The sequence below is a fragment of the Thamnophis elegans genome, chromosome 2 (assembly GCF_009769535.1).
Source record: "Thamnophis elegans isolate rThaEle1 chromosome 2, rThaEle1.pri, whole genome shotgun sequence".
Taxonomy (NCBI): Eukaryota; Metazoa; Chordata; class Lepidosauria; order Squamata; family Colubridae; genus Thamnophis; species Thamnophis elegans.
In genome coordinates this window covers 40870113-40890173 of record NC_045542.1, presented here as the reverse complement: position 1 = coordinate 40890173, position 20061 = coordinate 40870113, and the positions used below count along the sequence as shown (strand labels likewise).

The following is a 20061-nucleotide window of genomic DNA, read 5'->3' as shown; positions in this document are numbered from 1 at the left end:
ATTGTGGACTATTTCAGCAACATCAGAAGGAATCAAAATAATGAAGAAAAAAAACTTCTTGGGCTGTAAATTACACACACACACACACACACACACACACCATAATCTCATAGAGCTGAAAGGGACCTTGAAGGCTTTCTAATCCAACGCCCTGCTCAAGGCAACAGTCGTTATGCTTTCCTGGACAAATGGCTGCCTAATCTTTTCTTGATAACTTTCAGTGATAGAGCAAGCTGTTCCATTGCTTAATAGTTTTTACTGTCAGGAAATTCTTTCTTATTTTCAGGTTGAATCTCCCTCTGATGAGTTCTATCCATTGCTTATTGTCCAACTCTTAGGTGCTATGGAGAATAAATTGATGCCTTCTTCCCTGTAGCAGCCCTTCAAGAACTGGAAGACTGTTATCTTGTCTCCCCTCGGTCTTCTTTTCATTAAGCTAAATATACTACCATAGTTACTTTAGCTATTCTTCATAGATTTAGCCTCCAGACCCATTGTCATCTTTGTTGTTCTTCTCTGCACTCTTTTTAGGGCCTCAGCATCTTTTTATGTATTGTGATGATCAGAACTAAATACAGTATTCCAAATGAAGCCTAACCAATATGGTATAGAGAGCAGTATTATACTATTACCTCTGATGATCTTGTTGCCACCCTTCTGTTGGTACATCCTAGGACTATCTTGGCCTTTTTGGCAGCTGTAGCACACTTCTGACTCCATACTTAAACAATGGTCCACCAGGACACCTAGATCCCTCTTAGGTACTACTGTTGAGCCAGGTACTACCTATCCAGTACCTGTGCATCTATTTCTTTTCTTGTCTAAGTAAAGGATTTAACTTTTCTTGCCAGTGAACTGAATTTTATTGGATAGGGCCCAATGTTCAAATCTGTCAGGGTTCTTCAGAATCTTGAATTAGATCTGAAGTATTAGCAATTCCTCCCAGCTGTGTGTCATCTACAAATTTGATGAGTGCTTCTTCAATCCCCTCATCTAGGTCATTTATGAAGATGTTGAAGAGCATTAGGCCCAAGACAGAACCTTGAGGCACTCCACTGCATGTAGCTATAGTTCCATTGAGGACCACACACTCAGCCAATTACAGATCCATCTGGTAGTGGTACTGTCTATCTTGCATTCTATCTTACCAAGAAATAGGCTGTGGTCTACTTTATCAAATGACTTACTGAAATCTAAATATATTTTCATTTCCTTGGTCCACTAATTTAGTCATTTTATCAAAGAAGGCAATACGATTTATTTGGCATGATCTATTCTTAATAAATCCATGCTGGCTTATATTAAACACCTTGTTCCTTTCCAGCAGCTAGAAAGAAATAAAATATTTAAACAAAACACCTTGTTTTGATTAAGCAAAAAATCCACTGCTTGAATACCTTTTTCAAGATTTTCCTGGGTATTGATGTCAAGTAGATTGGTCTGTTTGGATCCACTTTCCCCCACTTTGATTGGATTGATTGGAATCACATCAGCTCTTTTCTAATCCTCTAGCACTCTCCTTGTGCTCCAGGAACTCTCAAAGATTTCATTCAGTAGTTCGGAGATTGCATCTGCCAGCTCCTTCAATATCCTGGGATGTAAACCATCTGGTCCAGGAGACCTGAACTTGTTCAAAACGATTAAGTTACCCAATTTCTTACTTATTTTGAACTGTATTCCTCTTCATTTTCCCCACAGCTTTTAACATGTTAGACTATTTTTTCCTTGTATTTATGCAAAAATAAATTAAGCAGTTCCACTTCTCTCTGCTGCCCATCACCATCTTTCCATTTTTCCTCATTAGTGAACCAATCATTCATTGACTTTCTCTTGCTCCTTACATATCAAAAGATTTTTTTTGTTGTTATTTTGGTATTTGTTGCAAATCTTAGCTCATTCTGAGCCTTACCCTTCCTGACTCAAGTAGCCTTGCAGATTTGGGCTATTTGCTGGTATTCGGTTCTAGTTATAAGCCCATATTTCCATTTTTATACTTGTCCTTTTTGTCCCTCAGCTTGTGATCTACACACACACACTCTCCTTATCTTTTTGATTTAGAAAACTCTGGAAGTTGATCATTAAGGATGAAAAATGAGATTATTTACAGCACAGCTACAATTTTATTCCTAAAACAAGGCATACTCTACTGTTTCCACACAGTGGAGTAACACAGGAGTTTGGCTGATATGAAAGATTGTGTATTGAAGGGTTTTCTCCTTATGTCAGGATAAGATCATGATCTTGATTATCTTGATTATTGAAATCAAGTGGCAGCTTGATTCTGATTCAAGAAAGTGATGTATGTTGTACTGTCAATGGATTAAAAACAGATGCAAAAGGTTAATATAAAAGTACTGTAAGAATCAATTACATCCTAAATCAATATATTTTTGCAGAATTATGAGCTTATGGGAAGGAAGTGTGAATGCTTCCAAGAAATTATTTTTGCTTTCCAGGAAATTATTTTTGCTTCCAGAAAATAGAGAACATTACTTTTGTCCAATGACATGCAGTTATAAACACAGGTAATGCTACTTTCACATGCAGGTTGCCAAAGATGTGTATAATGGGATTGAATGAGGATAAGTTTAAATGAAAGAATAATAAGCACAGGGCAGAAGTTGCTAAGTCTTTCTAACTGCTTGCTGTTTTCAACTGGAGGTCTGATTCACAGCCATCTGAACATACAGTATCTGGAAATGGAGATGCAACATGAGGAAGGAACTCAAGAGAAGAAAAACTAAAGGAGCAAGACTGTTGAAATTGACATAACCTGCTTTTATAGATGATTGATAGTTAATCATATTTGAAGACCTGGTTCTAGCAAATCATGCAAAACTCTGGTTTTGTAGACCCTGATCCCATTGTATCCAGTTCTGCTCTTATGAACTAATGTCTAGAATATAATTTAACAGAGTTTCATCAGAGTTTTGTACATTATTTTATTCCTTCTGTCCCATCAATCTGTTTCAATCAATCTGTTCTGTCTCTAATTTCTGACTTTTCATTAGAGATTCTTAGATTTCAGGGCTAGGTGGCAATGAGATGGTTTGGTCAAATCCTGATTTCACCATCTACTAGTAGTGGGAACTCACAGGAACTGGTGACAAGAAAAGATCAGATACACATCTTTAAGGCCTGTTACAGATATGATTATTTGATAAGCATACTGTTAGCACACACAATTATAATAATTTCTCTGAAACTCAAGCATATCCACTATCTCTTGCTCCTGCTTCCCTTTTTTTTATACCTTCCTCTGAATATCTATCTGAATGCAAGCCATCTTACTTTGTCCAAATGAAGGGACTCCATGAATTTTAGAAGGAATAGAGCTGTGACGCTAGCAAGTCTGTGATGTTTTAGGAACTCTTGGAATTTAAATGTTAACTCTTCTACAATGGCAAAACTTAGAAGGACATTGCTTTATTTTGGTATAATCTCATTCTTCTGCCAATTAATGGATATTCGACTATCTGAATTCAATACTATTGCAATTAAGATTATTAGTTCAAGCAAATTTCCCTTTGATCATCTCTACATGCAAGGTCACTTGCAAAGAAGCTCATTATGAGGGTAAAAATTAGAAAGAGAGCAGACTGATTAATTTATTGAGCTTCATTAATGCTGATGCAATACCATTGTAAAGAGCGCTGAAGTGCAATAGTCAATGCACTAGTTTAAAAAGCCAAAAATATAAACACAGTAACCACAAGTTTATTCAGCTTACTTCTTCATTATATTATGTTTGTGCTTTATTATGATTATTATTATGATTTTTGTTGGCACTGCCCACATGTTGACTTCAATGATAATTTAAGTCTTTTGCAATTCACAAGTTATATCCAGGAGCTCTACAAAAGAAAAGATAAACTAAAATTCACACATGCCTTTTAAATAGTTAGGCAGAATGATTTATTGCTTAAAATTCTAAAAATTCAAAACCTTACATATAATAAAGCAAGACTGATTTATATACACACACACATACACACACACACACACATACACACACACACACACATTATTTTAATATTCTTTTAACTATATTAGATGTAGATTGCAAATGGTTATCATATAAAATTATTTAAATGCTGCCAATGAATAAGGAAATAAATATTTATTTTCAAAAGCAGCTGTATTTCTGTCTGATCAAGTATTTTGGAATGAGATTATCCAGAGTTCTGGAACAGCCCTACTTCTAAATTATAAATAATCCTCATAAATATACTTCCAAGAAATATTAAAATGAGAATCCTAAGAATGATTTAAGAATTATTATATTATTATTATATTAACACCAAGAACTGTGTTAACCAAAGTCTGCCAAATTACCACTGGAAAAAACAAATTATAGATTATTATGCTACTGATTAAACATAACAAGTTACAGTATTAATTCAGTATAAAATGGTAAATTTTGTGCACACTTTTAAAAAACAGCTATTTAATACTGAACAGAGACAGATAATAGGTGAATTAGTTTGATATAGTGAACCTAGGTTAAAAAGTGAAGGTTTAAGGAAATTTATAAAATATAAGCTTTTTTTAAAAAAAAGAGTAAATACATTTGGTGAGTAAGATTGCATAGATTAAACAAATTGAGACTATGTGGCCCAACATCATGCTTCTTTTACACCTCTATACAAGACATGACTTCCCATCTTGCACTTGTAGATTCTTGATGGCCATTCATTATTTGTGCCTACCCAAATCCTAGAATTTCCAAGGCACTTCGCTTTACAACAAAGGATTAAGGCTGAGGTGAACTTTTAAGTGTAAAAGCACTATCTCATCCAGCATATTACAGGAGATCCCATCTGATTTTAGCATAGATGAAAAGAAGAATCAGAAAAAGAGTAGACGAATGAGTCCAAAGGAATGTTTCTGTGGACCCACATTAGCAGAGGTCCAATGACAATTAAAATAACTTCTGGATTCTTCTTTCCTTTCCTCCCCCCCACCTTCCCCTCCAAAAGACAAAAAAGGTATGGAATCTTGAAAGACAAGTTGGGGGGCATACGGAACAAAATGCTTTTCAGTGATATTTCTTATTTTCCTTTAAGCGTTGCTCATTGAAAATGAAGGTGCCAGCATATTCTTTGGAGGGCAGATTTTAATCTTCCCTCTAATTGCAAACTGTCCAGACTGCTCTCCAAGATTGGGTTGCTGCCGGCATTGCTGTCAGTTTGGTGCCTCAAAAATTTTGCAACTGCATTTGCAAATAAAAAAGTCTCTGCATGCGCAAAACCTTTAAAAGATGGGGAAAAAATCCACTGAAAATTGTTCTGTGCATGCGCAGAACTGAAAAACAAGATGGCACCCATGTACTACCAGCCTAATTTTATCACCTAAATTACATGATCAGGAGGTTTCTAGGTTCTAGCCAAATATTGTACCGTATCTGCGACAATTAGAAGCCTTTGGACCTTCTTGTTCCAGAAGTGTGTTTAGTTCAGGCATGAATAGATTTCTATTGGATAGTTGTATGCTGGTCTTGTTGCATTCGGGTCTTTTCCTATGTAAGATTGAGATTGTCTTGGCAACGTTTTGGCGAGGTCCCACTTGCCATATTCAGGCTGATGTTTTTGGCTTGGTGCTTGTGCGAGTAAGGCGTGGTCGGAACTGTCGTCTGTCTATAAATCTTGGTGGGGAGGTGTGGAGTGCTGGCTTTGTTGCTGTAAGTGGGTTGATTGGCTATGTAGTTGCATCCTGATTGGTAGATGGAGTTGATGTTTGTAGATTGGTTGGTTGTTTCGTATTATCCTGTGTGGCTGAGGTGCTGGCTGCATGTTTGTGCACGCATCGCAGAACACAAGAACGCAGTAAGGAAAAAAAGAAAAAACTTCCTCCCTTTTCCAGCACCTTAAAGCAACAGGACATGAAATTGATTTTGAAGGAACCAAATTAATCTCCAAAACAGAACACTTCAACAAGAGAATAATTATGGAAGCCATCGAAATAGAGAAACATCCCCACAACATAAATAAACATGATGATACCTCCTGCCTACCAGACATCTGGAAACCAGCCCTAGTCAACAAACGAACCCCATCCACTACCCAGGTTGTTACAACACAAAAGAACAACAGACACAAAGCCGAAAACAGCAGCCTGAAGATGGCGAGTGGGATCTCGCCGAAATGTTGCCAAGACAATCTCAATCTTACACGGGAAAAGACCCGAATACAACAAGACCAGAACAACAAGACCAGAATACCTACACTCGTGAAAATCTATGAAAGTCTTTCAGAGATATTAGGTCACAATTTTCAGAAATACCAGGCAAAGAAAGGCAGACATTTCAAATCTCAAAAATATCAACCTGTAAAAACATGTAGCCATCATACTATCACCCAGAAACTGAAGGTTATATTATTTTATAGGTTTCAAACTCCAGATTAGTTTATGATGAATATGTACACAGGGCAGTTCACAGGCAGTTACAGCATAATTTGCAAAAAAAAAAAAAAAAAGGTCAAATGTCATCTTCAGCTCCTATAAGATTCTATCATTACTTAATTCTACACTTTGCTTAGGGTAAGAAGTATAACATGTCAGCTATTTCTAAAAGCATAGCTCACTATTTGTCAAAAATCAAATAATAGAAACAAAAGGCAACATTTATATCTCAAGCTGTAATTTGTAATTTGCAAAATGGCAAGGAGATGCTATTTTCCACATTTGTTGCTTTGGAATTTAGCAAATTGCCTTAAACTGTTATGCTCAATATCCTTGCTGATTAAAGAAGTAATTGAAGAACTGGAAAGTATGCTAAGGACTCTGTGACCTTCCTCTGAAAACCTTCCTTACCATTAGTGAAGCTCTTGGAAGTCAAGGAAGAGATGATATGTTGAACACCAGGCATTAAAACTTGTCTGATTGAAGCATCATGGAAATAGTGAGCACATACAGTTTCATCTTCTTCTTTTTTAAGCTAGCAAGATGGTGGCACTGATAACAGCAGTACTGTCAGGGTGGGATACTCACATTCGGCATAGCTGGATTGAAAGTTTTCTTAATTTTCCTGGCGAGTATCTTTGCTTTAAATCCTGGACAAATATTGGGTTTTTTCCCCCTTTGGATCACATTGCACATATAATTCAGTCACTTACTTATTTCATGCATTTATCATGAAATAGTCTCTCAGCAGTTTATGTGCAAGACCCAAACTAAAAAAAAACTCAGGGTAAAATTTAGTATCAGAGACAATCAAACAAAATTATTCCCCCATCTAAATTCAATTAATCAATAACAAATAAAACATCAAATAAAAATTACAGTGTTTGGTGTAGTAATTAAAGGGCTGGCCTAGAAACCAGAAGACAGTGAGGTCTATTCCCACCTTAGGCATGAAAGTCACCTGACATTGGGCCAGTCACTCTCTTATCCCAACCCACCTTGCAAGATTTTTGTGGGGGGAAAGAAGAGAAGGAGTATTATGAATGTTACTTATAAAGTAATAAGGGCAAGATAAAAATCTAATAAATAATTGCTTCTAAGTTTTAACTTATGCTGGAATCAAGGGGGGGGGGGAATAGATTGAATTTCTAAGAACACCAGCTTAAACATCCCAGCCATATACATATTAATTTATATTAATATTTCTTAATAAATAAATTCCTCAGCCACCAAAGCTGGCTGAGGAACTCTGGGAGTTGAAGTCCACAAGTCTTAAAGTTGCCAAGGTTGGAGACCACTGTTCTAGAGAGTCCAGAGGCCAGAGAACAGCAACACATTCTTGTTTGTCACCAAAAAATGTATGGTGGTCTCTTGTGACACGCGTATCATAGGATTGCCATCCCCATCCTAGAGGAAAAGGCAGGATATAAATCTAATAACTGGCACTGGAGCTTTGTTGGAAGAAACTGCAATAGATTATACTCCCCCCTTTCCTCCCAGGGGTGGGGGCAGGGTAACAGCATCTAGGATGAGAAGAATGATCTTTTAAAAAATCATCCTCTAGAAACTGCAGCAATTTCTCCTGAGCATGTCCATAAGACGTTCTCCAAATGCCAAGTGTATTTGGCCCCCAAAGGTTAGGGCCTCGACTTTAGGCTGTCACTATTTGCCTTCAATTCAGCTGTGCTATCACCGGGCTGAAACATAATGCATCATAAACAGCAGCCTTCCTAATGCTGTATTAGTCACTGCAACCTTCTTTCTTCTTCCATCTCAGGCAAAACTGAGACTTCAGCTGTCCAGAATAAATTGAAGAAAAGACACAAAATGTTTACCAATGAAGCTATATGAAGGATTTCCTTTCTGAAATGTTGCATGGCCTGAAAAAGGCAAGGGATAAGGAAACCACCAGAAAGGCTTGCATTTTTGTAAAATCTATGATAAGTAATGAAGAATAAGGATTGTTTTGTCTACAAATACAAGAAACTGCAATTGTAGGGGACTCTACACTAGTAAAAAAGCTGCTAAGGAAATACAATCCTGACGCATCTTCTTGAAATGTTGTAGAGTTGAGGATCGAGAAGCAAACGGCATTAACCTCCTGAATGTATTTTATTTTTCAGCTATTATAAAGAGCCAATTATTGCTATTTCCACAGGACACGAATGCCCAGCAAACTCAAGAAGCAAAGTCAGCTATGCCCAAAAGAAGTGTAGTTGTATAAGTGACTGTGCCATTAACCTCGGTAATCATTTGTGGGGTTGGTTATATTTATATATATATATATATAAAAAAAACAGTAACATAAAAAGTGCAAGAATATTCATTTCTTTATTTAGAAATAATAAAATAAGACATAATATATATATAAAATCTGTACAGTCCATGAATTGTGCAGTACATTAGGAAGACTTTGATACAAAAGGCTGCAAGTAAGGAAATCGTAAGGGAGAAGGATTGTCAAATGCCTATAGTTTTGTTCACCTTACAAACAGCTGCTGGACAGAAATCCTTTTATGAGAAGAAAGAAAAAGGAGTTCTCTCAGGTTGCCCGTGGGATGGCAACTACGCAGCCCTGTGCTACTTGAAAACAGTTAACAGCAGCCAACATTTTTTTTCCAAAAGACATTACAGTACTTCTCAGTTTTACCTTGTTAACCACCCGCCCCAACACACACATACAAAATGGACATAAGAGGACAAAAATAACCACTTCAGAACCCTTTGTCTTGGCCAAAAGCATGCACAAGAGATGGAAGAGTAACTGTGGTTTTAACTATGTCTTAGCCCCCAACCAAAATAGTGGGCTTAGTGATTTTTAAAAAACATTTAATTTTGCACACCGGACTACAGATGAGTACGGTAGCAGTAGCAATTCATAGTTTCTCTCTCTCTCTCTCTTGAGCATGCCTTGTGTAAAACAGATCCGTATATGAAGGGCCCCCATTCAAGTATTTTTGGCTTTCTTTTTTCAGGGAATAGGAAAATTACTGTTTGTCCCTGACCTCATGTTTGCAGCTTGGTGACTTGAGTGAGCAATTCACATTCCAGCAAAATCAGTAGGAAATTTCCCATCAGTGTAAGTGGTCAATGATTGCATCACAGATCTATATTATCTCAACTCTTTGAACAAATGCCTTTTATGATTAGGCATAATTGCCCTTATTATGAAAATAACTCGTTTGTATATCTTTAGAAGGATCATGGGACCCAGATTACATCTCCTCGGGCATGCTTTTGTTTGTTTTATTTTAAAAATAATTATAGAGACATGTTAGGGCCATTAGGTACCATGATGTAAGAACTTTCTCTGTAGCAATTCCCCTCCCACACACACAAAAACAGATACATATACAAGGAAAGACAAAGAGTTGTTGAAGAAAAAATTATAATCCAACAAAGAGTGCAAGTGATTATTCACTCTCATCAAATCTCCAGCAATCTGACATGAAAAAAAATGCCAATAGCAAGGGGGGAAAAAACACAATAAAGTTAAACATCCATGCCTAAATAAATAACAAAAAAACTCATTGCATTAGAAATCCCATAAGGCTTGCAAATATTTGCTAAAAACCATGCTAACCAGCAGCATCGTAGGTTCTAAATGATGCCAACTTGACCTTATCTCCTGTCATTTTTTTCTTTTTCCTTTTCTTAAAATGGACTTCTATTTACATTTGGCTTTAAATATGAAAATACTTGATAAACTTTATAAAAATGTACATTATTTGTTTTTAAAAATTTGAAAACATAAAACCCTGCATCTTGGAAATCTCAACTCTGTGCCAAAAAAATGAACATTTACGGTTTTTAGAAAAATCCCTTTCTGAGTGTGTTTTAAAAATGAATATATATTCAACACTTTGTCAACCCACCTTTTCACTTAATGCCTCAAGTTCTGCAAGTGGGAACTTTGTGCACTTTTGGAGTAGCTTCTGCCTTGCTTTGTTTAACATATTACTAAATACTCTTTGGTTTGCACTTTTATTTTCCTTTGCAAAAATATATATCACGATAGCAGCAGAAATCACCTTCAATTGCTTTTCATTTATTTTCCTGATTGGGCTCCAGTCAGGTTGCCATGCGGATTTAACTCTCCATAGAGCGTGGTTGTTTTCTTTAGAGTTTAGCCTCAGTCTATGGTATAGAAACAATATTTGGATAAAGAGGAAGAGAAAAAAAACAAAAAAAAAACTGTCTACAGCTAAAAATTTCTCGAGTTTCAAATCCATCTAACTCTGCTTAAATTCCATCCTCTCTGGGAAAATGCTACGTCTCTAGACAGAGAAATCGGGACACCCAAATCTCGTTGGAGCTCTGTTTTAGTCAACAGTACTAGACCCAGAACAAGCTATTTTTAATGGCATACAGTGAGATTCAATACTGTAAAAGAATCTGGAGCGTGATTCCTTCGTGACATCCTCCTTCTCGGCCTTTGGAGAGGACACTAAGGGGGCAGCTAAATGGGTACACTTGATCTTAGAGGCACAGATAAGTGTTACAGCATTCTTGGCCAGTGACCCAAAAATACCATGAAAGTCATGGTTCAAAGGCTTTGGTAGAGCTACTACACCCACTGATCACCCTAAGATGTATCACTCATTAAACCCACAAACAAGGGGAAATCTTTTACAGTATTGTTCACTTCAAACGAATGTTCCCTTGTGCAGAACATAACGGCAGTGTCATTTTCTGTTCTCCTATTCTGGTAAAGGGAAGTTATGCCAAAAAACACACAAAGCCACTGCATGGCGAACCTTACATCAGATTACCCCATGTCAGTTCCTTCTCTCCTGAGACTCTGCGGCAACTGTGCTCCCAGTACTTAAGATAACCTACATGGCTGAACAAACACTTTGCCAATTTCTAACAAATGTAACTTAGACAGAGCATAACCCTACCCTTGGTTACATGTAATGGTTCATTTCCCCTAAATGCCAGTCTGCTTCTATTATAGGTGATCCTAGACCTTACTTTGGAATGTATACATGGCTTAACCTTCAATTTTATGCCCATTTTCTGGTGTTTAACAAACAGGAAAGGACAGGTGTTTGCTTCCCTTGACTCAACTTTTTTTTTCCTTTAAAAAAACCCGGAAGCCTATTTATCTACTACCTATATCTAGATTTGTTACCTGTCGCAATTAAACAACTCTTGGTGGAATTGCCCTAGACCAGGGCAATGAAGCAAAAAAAAAAAAGACTGTCAATTGTACTCTAAACTTGAGTGTTGGAATAAGGTGCAGTAAAAAAAAATACACATGTGAACGACCTGAAGGGGAGGAAAAATAGTCTGAAAGCAGCCTGTTGTATTTAAATAAAAAGTCCACTGTGCAAGAGTGTGCATCTTTTTTCTTTGGTATTCACTTTGGTAGTTTGGAAATCAAAACATATATTGGGTGAAATGAATCTCATGCCATTTCCAAGCACTATTTTAAAAAAATAGCTTGCTATAGGCTACTACATGACCTTGTGTTACATAAGAATTTTCCTGTAACTGGATAGTCAGTGAGAGAAATTGATTCTAGGTACTGAGCTACTGGCCTCAACAAATAGATTTCCCAGTTCGCCAGTCCCTTGATTGATGGACAGAGCTTTAAAATAAACAAATTCAAGACTGGGGAGGTCCCCTCTTTTTTCTGTGTTTCAAAGGATACATATATATATAAAAGGAAACAAGTATTAAACTGCGACAAAAATAATTACAGTTTGTGTTCAAGTAGTTAGCAGCAATTTTTAAAAGGGGAAAAAAAACACCACAAGGCAAACTCTTGCCTTGGTTATGCCATTAAAAATGTTCTTGTTCCCAAGGGAGAAGCATTTGGGGAGGAAAACAATGGATAACAAACAATAGAGCTCAACCAAAGCTTGCCTGCAAGTTCAAGTTTTGTAAAAAAATATATACATAATTTATTCTACAACATTATGTGCCTTTTAGCAATTAATAGACATAGTGCTTCAGGTTCCAAGTTCACGCCTTGCTGTACCTACTCTGAAGACAGCACTTGAAAACCAGCTCAGGTTTTGACTCCTTAGGGGCTGCTTGCCCCATCTGTGTCCAACAGTACCATCAGCTGAAAACCTGTTTGCAGCCACTTCTCAATGCAGCATGCCCGTTATGGTGAGATACATTTTAAACATTGCAGAAAGTATTCTCCCCCACCCCTAGTCATATTTCAGACTCTCGCCTTAAAGGTCTTGGTTCTAGGGGCACCCCTGCTTGGCTAAGATGGTCCATCTCTGGATGAGTGTCTGTACTTGTGCTCTCAGGCACCCCATTGTCACTGTCTTCTTCCTCTTTGCCCGTAAGGGCAACTTCATTCTCATAGCAAAATGAGTTTGCATTCGAGAGGATATATTTTTTCTCAGCTAAGTCTCTGGCACTGCAAAGGGGCGTGTTCGGCACTTCGTATGTTTTGTGGAACCTGGAATAATCCACTTTGTAGTAGTGCTTTTCTTCAAACAGGACCGGCTCATAGCGATGGCCCCACAGGATTTCATTTGCTAGATATGAGCTACGGCACTGAGTGGTCATAGCTGTGGCTTCCACCATGCCTTCCAATATGACTACAATTTCAAAGTCTGCATTGTCCATATCTTGCTTGCTTAAGTCATATAAAGGGCTCTCTTCATCTATTTCGTGGACAATTGTAATGGGCGAGACCAAAAATATACGATCTATCCCGCTGTCAAACCCAACATTAATGTCTATTTGATCCAGAGGGATGTATTCTCCTTCGGTGGTGATTCGGGATTTGAGGAGCTGAGCTCTCACATGTGCCTCCACCAGGTGGCTTTTGCGCAGATTGCCAACCCTCCACATCAAGCACAGTTTCCCGTCTCTCATGGCTACCACAGCATTGTGACTGAAGATGAGAGTTTCATTTCTCTTTTTGGGTTTCGCCATCTTAGCCATGACAGCGCCAATGATGAAGGCATCAATGATGCAGCCAACTATTGATTGGAAAACCACCATGAAGACTGCAATAGGGCACTCATCTGTGACACACCTGAAGCCATAGCCGATAGTGGTCTGCGTTTCAATGGAGAAGAGAAAGGCTGCGGTAAAGCTGCGCACCTCGGTCACACAAGGTTTGCCCTTTTCCTCTAGGTCCCCATGCAATAAGGCAATCAACCAAAATATACAACCAAAGAAGAGCCAGGAGAGGATGAAAGCCAGACAAAAGATAAGCAACATCCATCTCCAGCGGATGTCAACGCAGGTGGTAAAGATGTCTGCTAGGTATCGCTGACCTTTTTCACCCACGTTAATGAACTGGACGTTGCAATGGCCATCCTTCTTGACAAACCGGCTTCTGCATTGTTGCCTGGTGTGTACTTTGCTCTTCCCATTCCCAAAACCATTGGCCACTGCCATAGTTGCCAGCTTCATACCATCCTCTTCCGAGGAAACGATGCTGTAGCGGTTGGTTCGCACGCTGCCCATCGCTTCCGACGTGGACTCTGGTGCTTCTGCTTTAGAAAACAGTCTGAGTTTCTGCAGAACTCTTTGGAGAAACAGTTTTGAATGTTCTTGTGAACACACTCAGATGAAAAAAATGAGGGAGAAGCTGGTGCCTCCGTCAAACTTGACTGTGCCAAGAAGAACCTTCTGATATTCACAACCCTAACCAGGAAGAGACATGACCTGTAATAAGAGGGAAAAAAGAATCAGCAAATGCTAGAAACATCTCTCTCTTTCTCTCTCCTACCACTCTGTTTTTTATTCCTGGCATGCTCAATTTGGTTTAGTCAAGGAACACATAATTTATTCAATTGTAACTTAGCATAGCTGTAGAATCAAATAGAATCTCTCCTGAAAAGAAAATCAACATCAAATATCCTGAATATAGCATCTATGTCCTTGCAACATACACAGATCAAATGTTTATATTTTTTAAAAGTACCATAATGATATTACTCTAAAATTGTATATGTCTCAGAAAGTGTTAGAGATGCCATCTAATTCCTGTTTGCAAAACAAGACAGCAAGCCTTTTGAAACTATTCAGCAACAGGATTATTCTGATAGCATTTTGGCATTGGAGGTTCAGCTTGTCAGATCTGGCTTAAGACTGCTACAAACCTTTCAAGTGATATCAAAGGGAATTCTTTTTTAAAGACCAAATATTACACTGCAACCCATATCCCTTGCCAAGTTTTCTGCTTTCACACAACGTTGAGATTTTGGAATAGAAAACCTCTTAAATTTCTTGTTTTAATCCATTTTCAACAGGTTTGATTTCTCTTTGAAAGTTTTTTTTCTTAAAAAGTATTAGAAAGCAACAACTGAATATTATTTTTATTAATTTTGTGACTGTGAAAGCAAAGTAGTTTCATGGTAGCTATTTTAATGGAATGAAATCTACAAAATGTATTGGAAATGCAGTAAATATTTAATGGAAACCTGAACAAGACCCAAGAATAACTTTAAGAAGGGAAGGTTATATCTTTTAATCACTTGCATTTTTAAGCCAATGGGTATAACTGAATAAGCATGTGTCCTTTGCTGTCTACGCAAAAATAGATAGATGGATGGATAGACGGATGGGCAGATGATGGATGGATAGTTACAAAGGAAAAAGAAAACTTGGGATTAAGGAATTCAAAGCATTTTATGAGCAAGATAAATAATAGCCCTGATTTTACCTTATTAGTGACATACAACAATTAAGAGCCCTGATTGGGATCCATGTTCTAATCTAAACCACAAAATACAACTGACCAATTAGCAGCTAATCTTCATCACATTACCTGCATATTTAAAAACCTGCTTCTTCATTTAAGACTTCTTTTATAACATATGGCTTTAATTCTTCCCAAGCAATGCTGTTAATTAAAATATTCTTCAACCAAAATAGAATTCTACAAGACAAGTATGTTCTTGAACCTGAAGAGCAAAAGAGCTATGGTTCTCTCTCCCCGCCCCCACCCAATGTCTGACAAAACGTGATCAGCTAGCTGAACAGTACTCATACATGTATATACTGGTAGTCCTTAATTTATGACCAGTCGCTTAATGACCACCATTAAAAAGTAGTAAGAGTCGGTCTGGTCACAATCCATTTTAAAACTATGATTTATGACTGTGTTACAGTCGCAATTCAAGGACTGCCTGTATTTAATATATTATATTCAAAACTAAAGTATCATTGTTTTCAAGTTTGCTTAATAGTGGTTGGGTGTCCTTGCAACATCACATGTTGCAAACATAAAACTCATAATTTTAAGCACGGTTAATCATAAGAAAATGCCCTCTGGGCATATCAGAAGTCCCATGCAGGCTTAGTTAGAAGTAGACTATTTCCAGCATATGGGACTGTAGCTTTTTAAATACCAAAACCACAGCAACATTGAGAGCCGAGGTGGTGCAGTGGTTAGGGTGCAGTACTGCAGGCCACTTCAGCTGACTGTTATCTGCAGTTCAGCAGTTCTAATCTCACCAGCTCAAGGTTGACTCAGCCTTCCATCCTTCCGAGGTGGGTGAAATGAGGACCCAGACTATGGGGGCGATATGCTGACTCTGTAAACCGCTTAGAAAGGACTGAAAGCCCTATGAAGCGGTATATAAGTCTAACTGCTATTGCTATTGCTATTCAGTTTTCTTCCTTAGTGAAATATATCCATATCACATTTTGCATAAAAATCCAAAGATTTTAAAAATGCAGTAGGTGACAATGCATTAGTAGTGCTGCATTGATTTATTGTTTTTATTCTTGATGGCAAACCTCTTATTCAGAGCCTCCTTTCTATAGTTATACAGACAGCACCTTCATAATGTGGCACCTTAAAAAGGAACAATATGAAATCCCACACAGAGACTTAAATGAAGAAGAAAAAATCACTGGTTTAAGTGAAATATCAAAGCTTTTCCAATGTGGAATAAAGTGGTTAAAGTGTTGTACTACAACTGGGAAGAGCCAAGTTCAAATCTAAGTTCATTGTGAACATTTATTGAATGACCTTGAGTCAGTGACTTTCTCTCAGCCCAATCTATTCCAAAGAGTTGCTGTGGAGATGAAATGAAAGGAGATCTTCATGTAAGCTGCCTTGAGCTCCTGAGGAAAGGCAGGATATCAAATAAATTACACAGAGTAACAATTTGTGTGCCATAGTATCAGTTTATGCCATACGTTTTAGTAATCTAGAACCTTAACAAGAGAAGGGAATTTTTCTTAAATATTATGGCCATCTAATCATATTGTACAATTTGTATATTATTCAAACTTTTGTCTAATTTTCTGAATTCCACCTGCATATATTATGTACTTAGAGAGATTTCTTTCTAAATAGCTGAATGAGGAACATATAAAGCAGAGGGATAAGCAGAATTCTATCCTGGTTTTTTATTAGTAACTTCCTGAAATTTGTCATCTGCAAGCTTTTTGCTGTGTTGTCTACTGGCAACTTCCAAAAATGCAGAGTTTTTCAAATGCACATCAGTTCTCAGTTTGTAAAATACAGAGAGAAAGGGAGAGAAATGAGACAGAAGAACCCTTGGATTTAAACAAATTGATTTGTGGGCATTTGTTCAAATTCAAATTATTATCAGCACTATATATTTGGAAGCAAAGCCTCCATGGAGGTCAGATAAACTCACCCTTCAAGAAAAAAATCTGGACTATAACTCTCTAGAGTGCTCTGAGACCTCATCTAGAATTTTGGAAAATAAAGGGCTGGCACATCACACTCAGTTTATTACAGTCTTGGCTATTTTTCCATAAATTACATTCCTTTAAGCAGCAAGAAAAAGGGATGGGGTCAGAGGTTAACAATTGCATTCAATCTCCAGATAAGGATGAGAGCAGCATATTAGGAATTTGGCTTCTAATACCAATCCAGGCAGAATCGGCTCTGGAAATATTTAGAAGATACATTTTTTGCACATACGCCACATATATATAAAGCAAACTCCTTCAATGCCGTGAGTGGCAGTCCTCCTCCAAATGCACAAAATGAGTATACATTTTGGCAAAAAATACTCTGCAAGGTGCTTTATCAGAAACTGTTTCTAGCAACAGAATGGCCATTTCTTAGCTGCAGAAACTTCCCTTCCTCTTCTATTACAGATACACAATCCATTCAGCAATGTAGCCTGTTATCCAAAATAGGGTATCAAACATCATGCTTGACGGTGCATTTTCCTCCTATAGCTGCAAATATTTACCAAAACACTTGTCATCAGAAAGCGTGTGTGTCCCTCGAGCCCACCTGTCTCTCTTTTTTCCTGCCCACCAGCAGACATCCCACACTCCACCTGGAGAAAACACCAACTGAATTGTGAGTCTACATGCTACAGAACTGCCCCATAGAGCTGATTCTTTCGCATCCCAATTTTTTAAAAAAAATGCCTGGGAGTAGCTTCATGGATCAGCTCAAGTGACTTTTTTAAAGCCCTTCTACAGCTTTAGAAAAGGAAAGTGAGTCTTTTGTTTAACACCCCCACACCTCCATTCAGAATTTGGAAGTAGGTGTTGACCATTGGGAGAGAATCAAGAAAAAGGGGTACAAGCTGATAGGTTCTGCATCTACATAGCAACTTTGGAGCAAAAACATAGCACAGAGGGGCTGATGAGAGATTTTAGTTGCTAAAAGGACTGGGGAGGGAAGAGGAGGGAGAAATAGTTAATGAGCATATAGCAGTTATTTCCCAGTTGCCAGCATTCACCTCTACTGAGGCTGTTCAAGGCACATGTTGCTAAGTGAAGCTCACTGCTCCTTGCCCGTGCCTTTGAGTAAACAGAATGGCTCTGAACAGAGAGCTCACATCAATGCTCTTTTCTTCTAAGTCTGCCAGACTCCTTACAGTCTCCCAATACTCGCAGTGTCTTCATCCCCTCTCCAGTCTGTTTCCCCCCTCTTCCTAATGACATAATCAAAGCATTTTTTTAAAAAAACAAAAGGGCCAGCAATGCTGGCAACACACCTAGCCAGCTTGTTTATATAAGATGAGGATGACGATGTAACTACAAATGACAGCATCACTGATAAGCCACTTTTTGTAGATGGAAATATAGAAAAAGGACTGGATATTGTGTAGCATATTAAGCATGCAGCTTAACATATATCATGCCTAGAAGAGAGGCTCACCCAGCACAATCCGGAAAGCAGAAATACCCCAGTTGAGAAGAGCATGATAAGAAGAGGTCTGAATTGCTCACAGTAGTCCTTAAAGCTGCTTGGAGCTGATCCCAATTTAAAACGTTCCAAGAATAAACTATTTTCAGATGTCAAAATCTGTTAAATTAGGCTTTAAGCATAATGAAAATTATTTAATCTAAATGGGGAAAAAATTTCTAATGAATCAAGTTAATGTGATGCAATCTCTCCTAAGCTGTAAAACTCTCACTAGCTTTTTTTTTTGCTTCCAGTTCTTGGCACCTATAACAACATCCATCTCTCTCTCTCTCTTTCACTCTCCCTCTTTTCTCTTCCTTTCTCAAAAAAAGAGGAAAAATCCACTCAAGGCTTCTGTGCATGCTGAACAAGAATAGTCAACATGTGGTATTTTAGGTGATTGTGAAAGATACAGAGCACTAGGCAAACCTAACGGCTTAGATGCTGTGACCTTTTCCTGAGTCACAGCATTTTTTATTTTTTTTTTGTAATCACGGGCCAAAAAAAAAAAAAAAAGGAAACAGCAAAAATAAGAAGAGAGAAACTAATAACTAGCAGCTTTCTTTGCTAACTTCTAGGCAGAGCAGCACTGCAAAGTGGGCTTCTTGCAGTGAAAAGCATAAATCGCCGCGATTATGAACGAGAAAAGTACCTGGAAACTACTTCGCCAACTATCCAAAGGAGAATTGCAAAGCAGCCGCAAAATGGGGAGTTTAAGAAATAATAAATAAAAAAAATCTCTCCGCTTCTATTCAATCCAGAAGACTGTTTTGTTTTTGTTTTTCACCTCCCCGACACTCAGAAATATTATTTTGGGGGTTGGAATTCTGCATCGAGTATCAACAGTCCCAAAGTATTTGCAAGTTCTATTTCTTCCTCCTTTAGAAAAAAAGACGATTAGATGTTCTCCGGGAGGAGAAAAAAAAGAATCTCTTCCTTACCTGCGGGTGAGTTTTAAGCTACCCAATGAATGACTATAATGAACAAGAGCGTAAGATCCAGACAAGCATGCCGAAGGTCCGCTGCTAACCGCTGCACCCCTTGCAAATGAAACCACTGAATAAGCTACCGCCTGAAGGACCCATGTGATTTTTAATACCGGCTCATGTGTCTCCACCTCTTGAAACCAAACCAATGAGAATCGCGGGGCTGGCTTGCGGAGCCCGAGGCTGACTTGCAGCGGCTCCTCCGAGGGAGTCTTGCCGAAGGAAGCGTAGAGTGATGGGGCACGAGCGAGCAGGGAGAGATGGGGTGGAGGGACGACGGTGGGAAAATGAGGGGGGGGGAGTGAAAATTTAATTCCGGGAAGCTCTCCGCTCCCTTCAGTTGCGCCGAAGTCTTCGCGGGGACCCGTCGCAACTCTGCAGAACGCAAACGTATATTGAAAGAGGCAAGGTTTATCTAGGCGGTGCGCAAAAGGAGGAGGGGGGAAACCGGGTACCTTGCGCCCCCCCCCCCCGGGAACAGGATCCGCCTTGTCCCCAATATTTCTGAGGCTGGAAGTCCTGCGATTGCTACACCTTGGGGACGGATTTTGCGAAGCA

General features: G+C 38.3%; 1 protein-coding gene across 1 annotated transcript; it reads right to left on the bottom strand.

Annotated features, from left to right (window-relative positions):
• Window positions 1–8811: 8811 nt before the first annotated feature.
• On the bottom strand, window positions 8812–19541 carry KCNJ2 (potassium inwardly rectifying channel subfamily J member 2). Its single transcript, XM_032208525.1, has 2 exons — window positions 19459–19541; window positions 8812–14049 (listed from the first exon to the last, which is right to left on the bottom strand). Exon 2 carries the CDS (start codon window positions 13846–13848, stop codon window positions 12571–12573), a length of 1278 nt encoding a protein of 425 aa, XP_032064416.1. The 5' UTR covers window positions 13849–14049; window positions 19459–19541; the 3' UTR covers window positions 8812–12570.
• Between the last annotated feature and the right edge of the window lie 520 nt (window positions 19542–20061).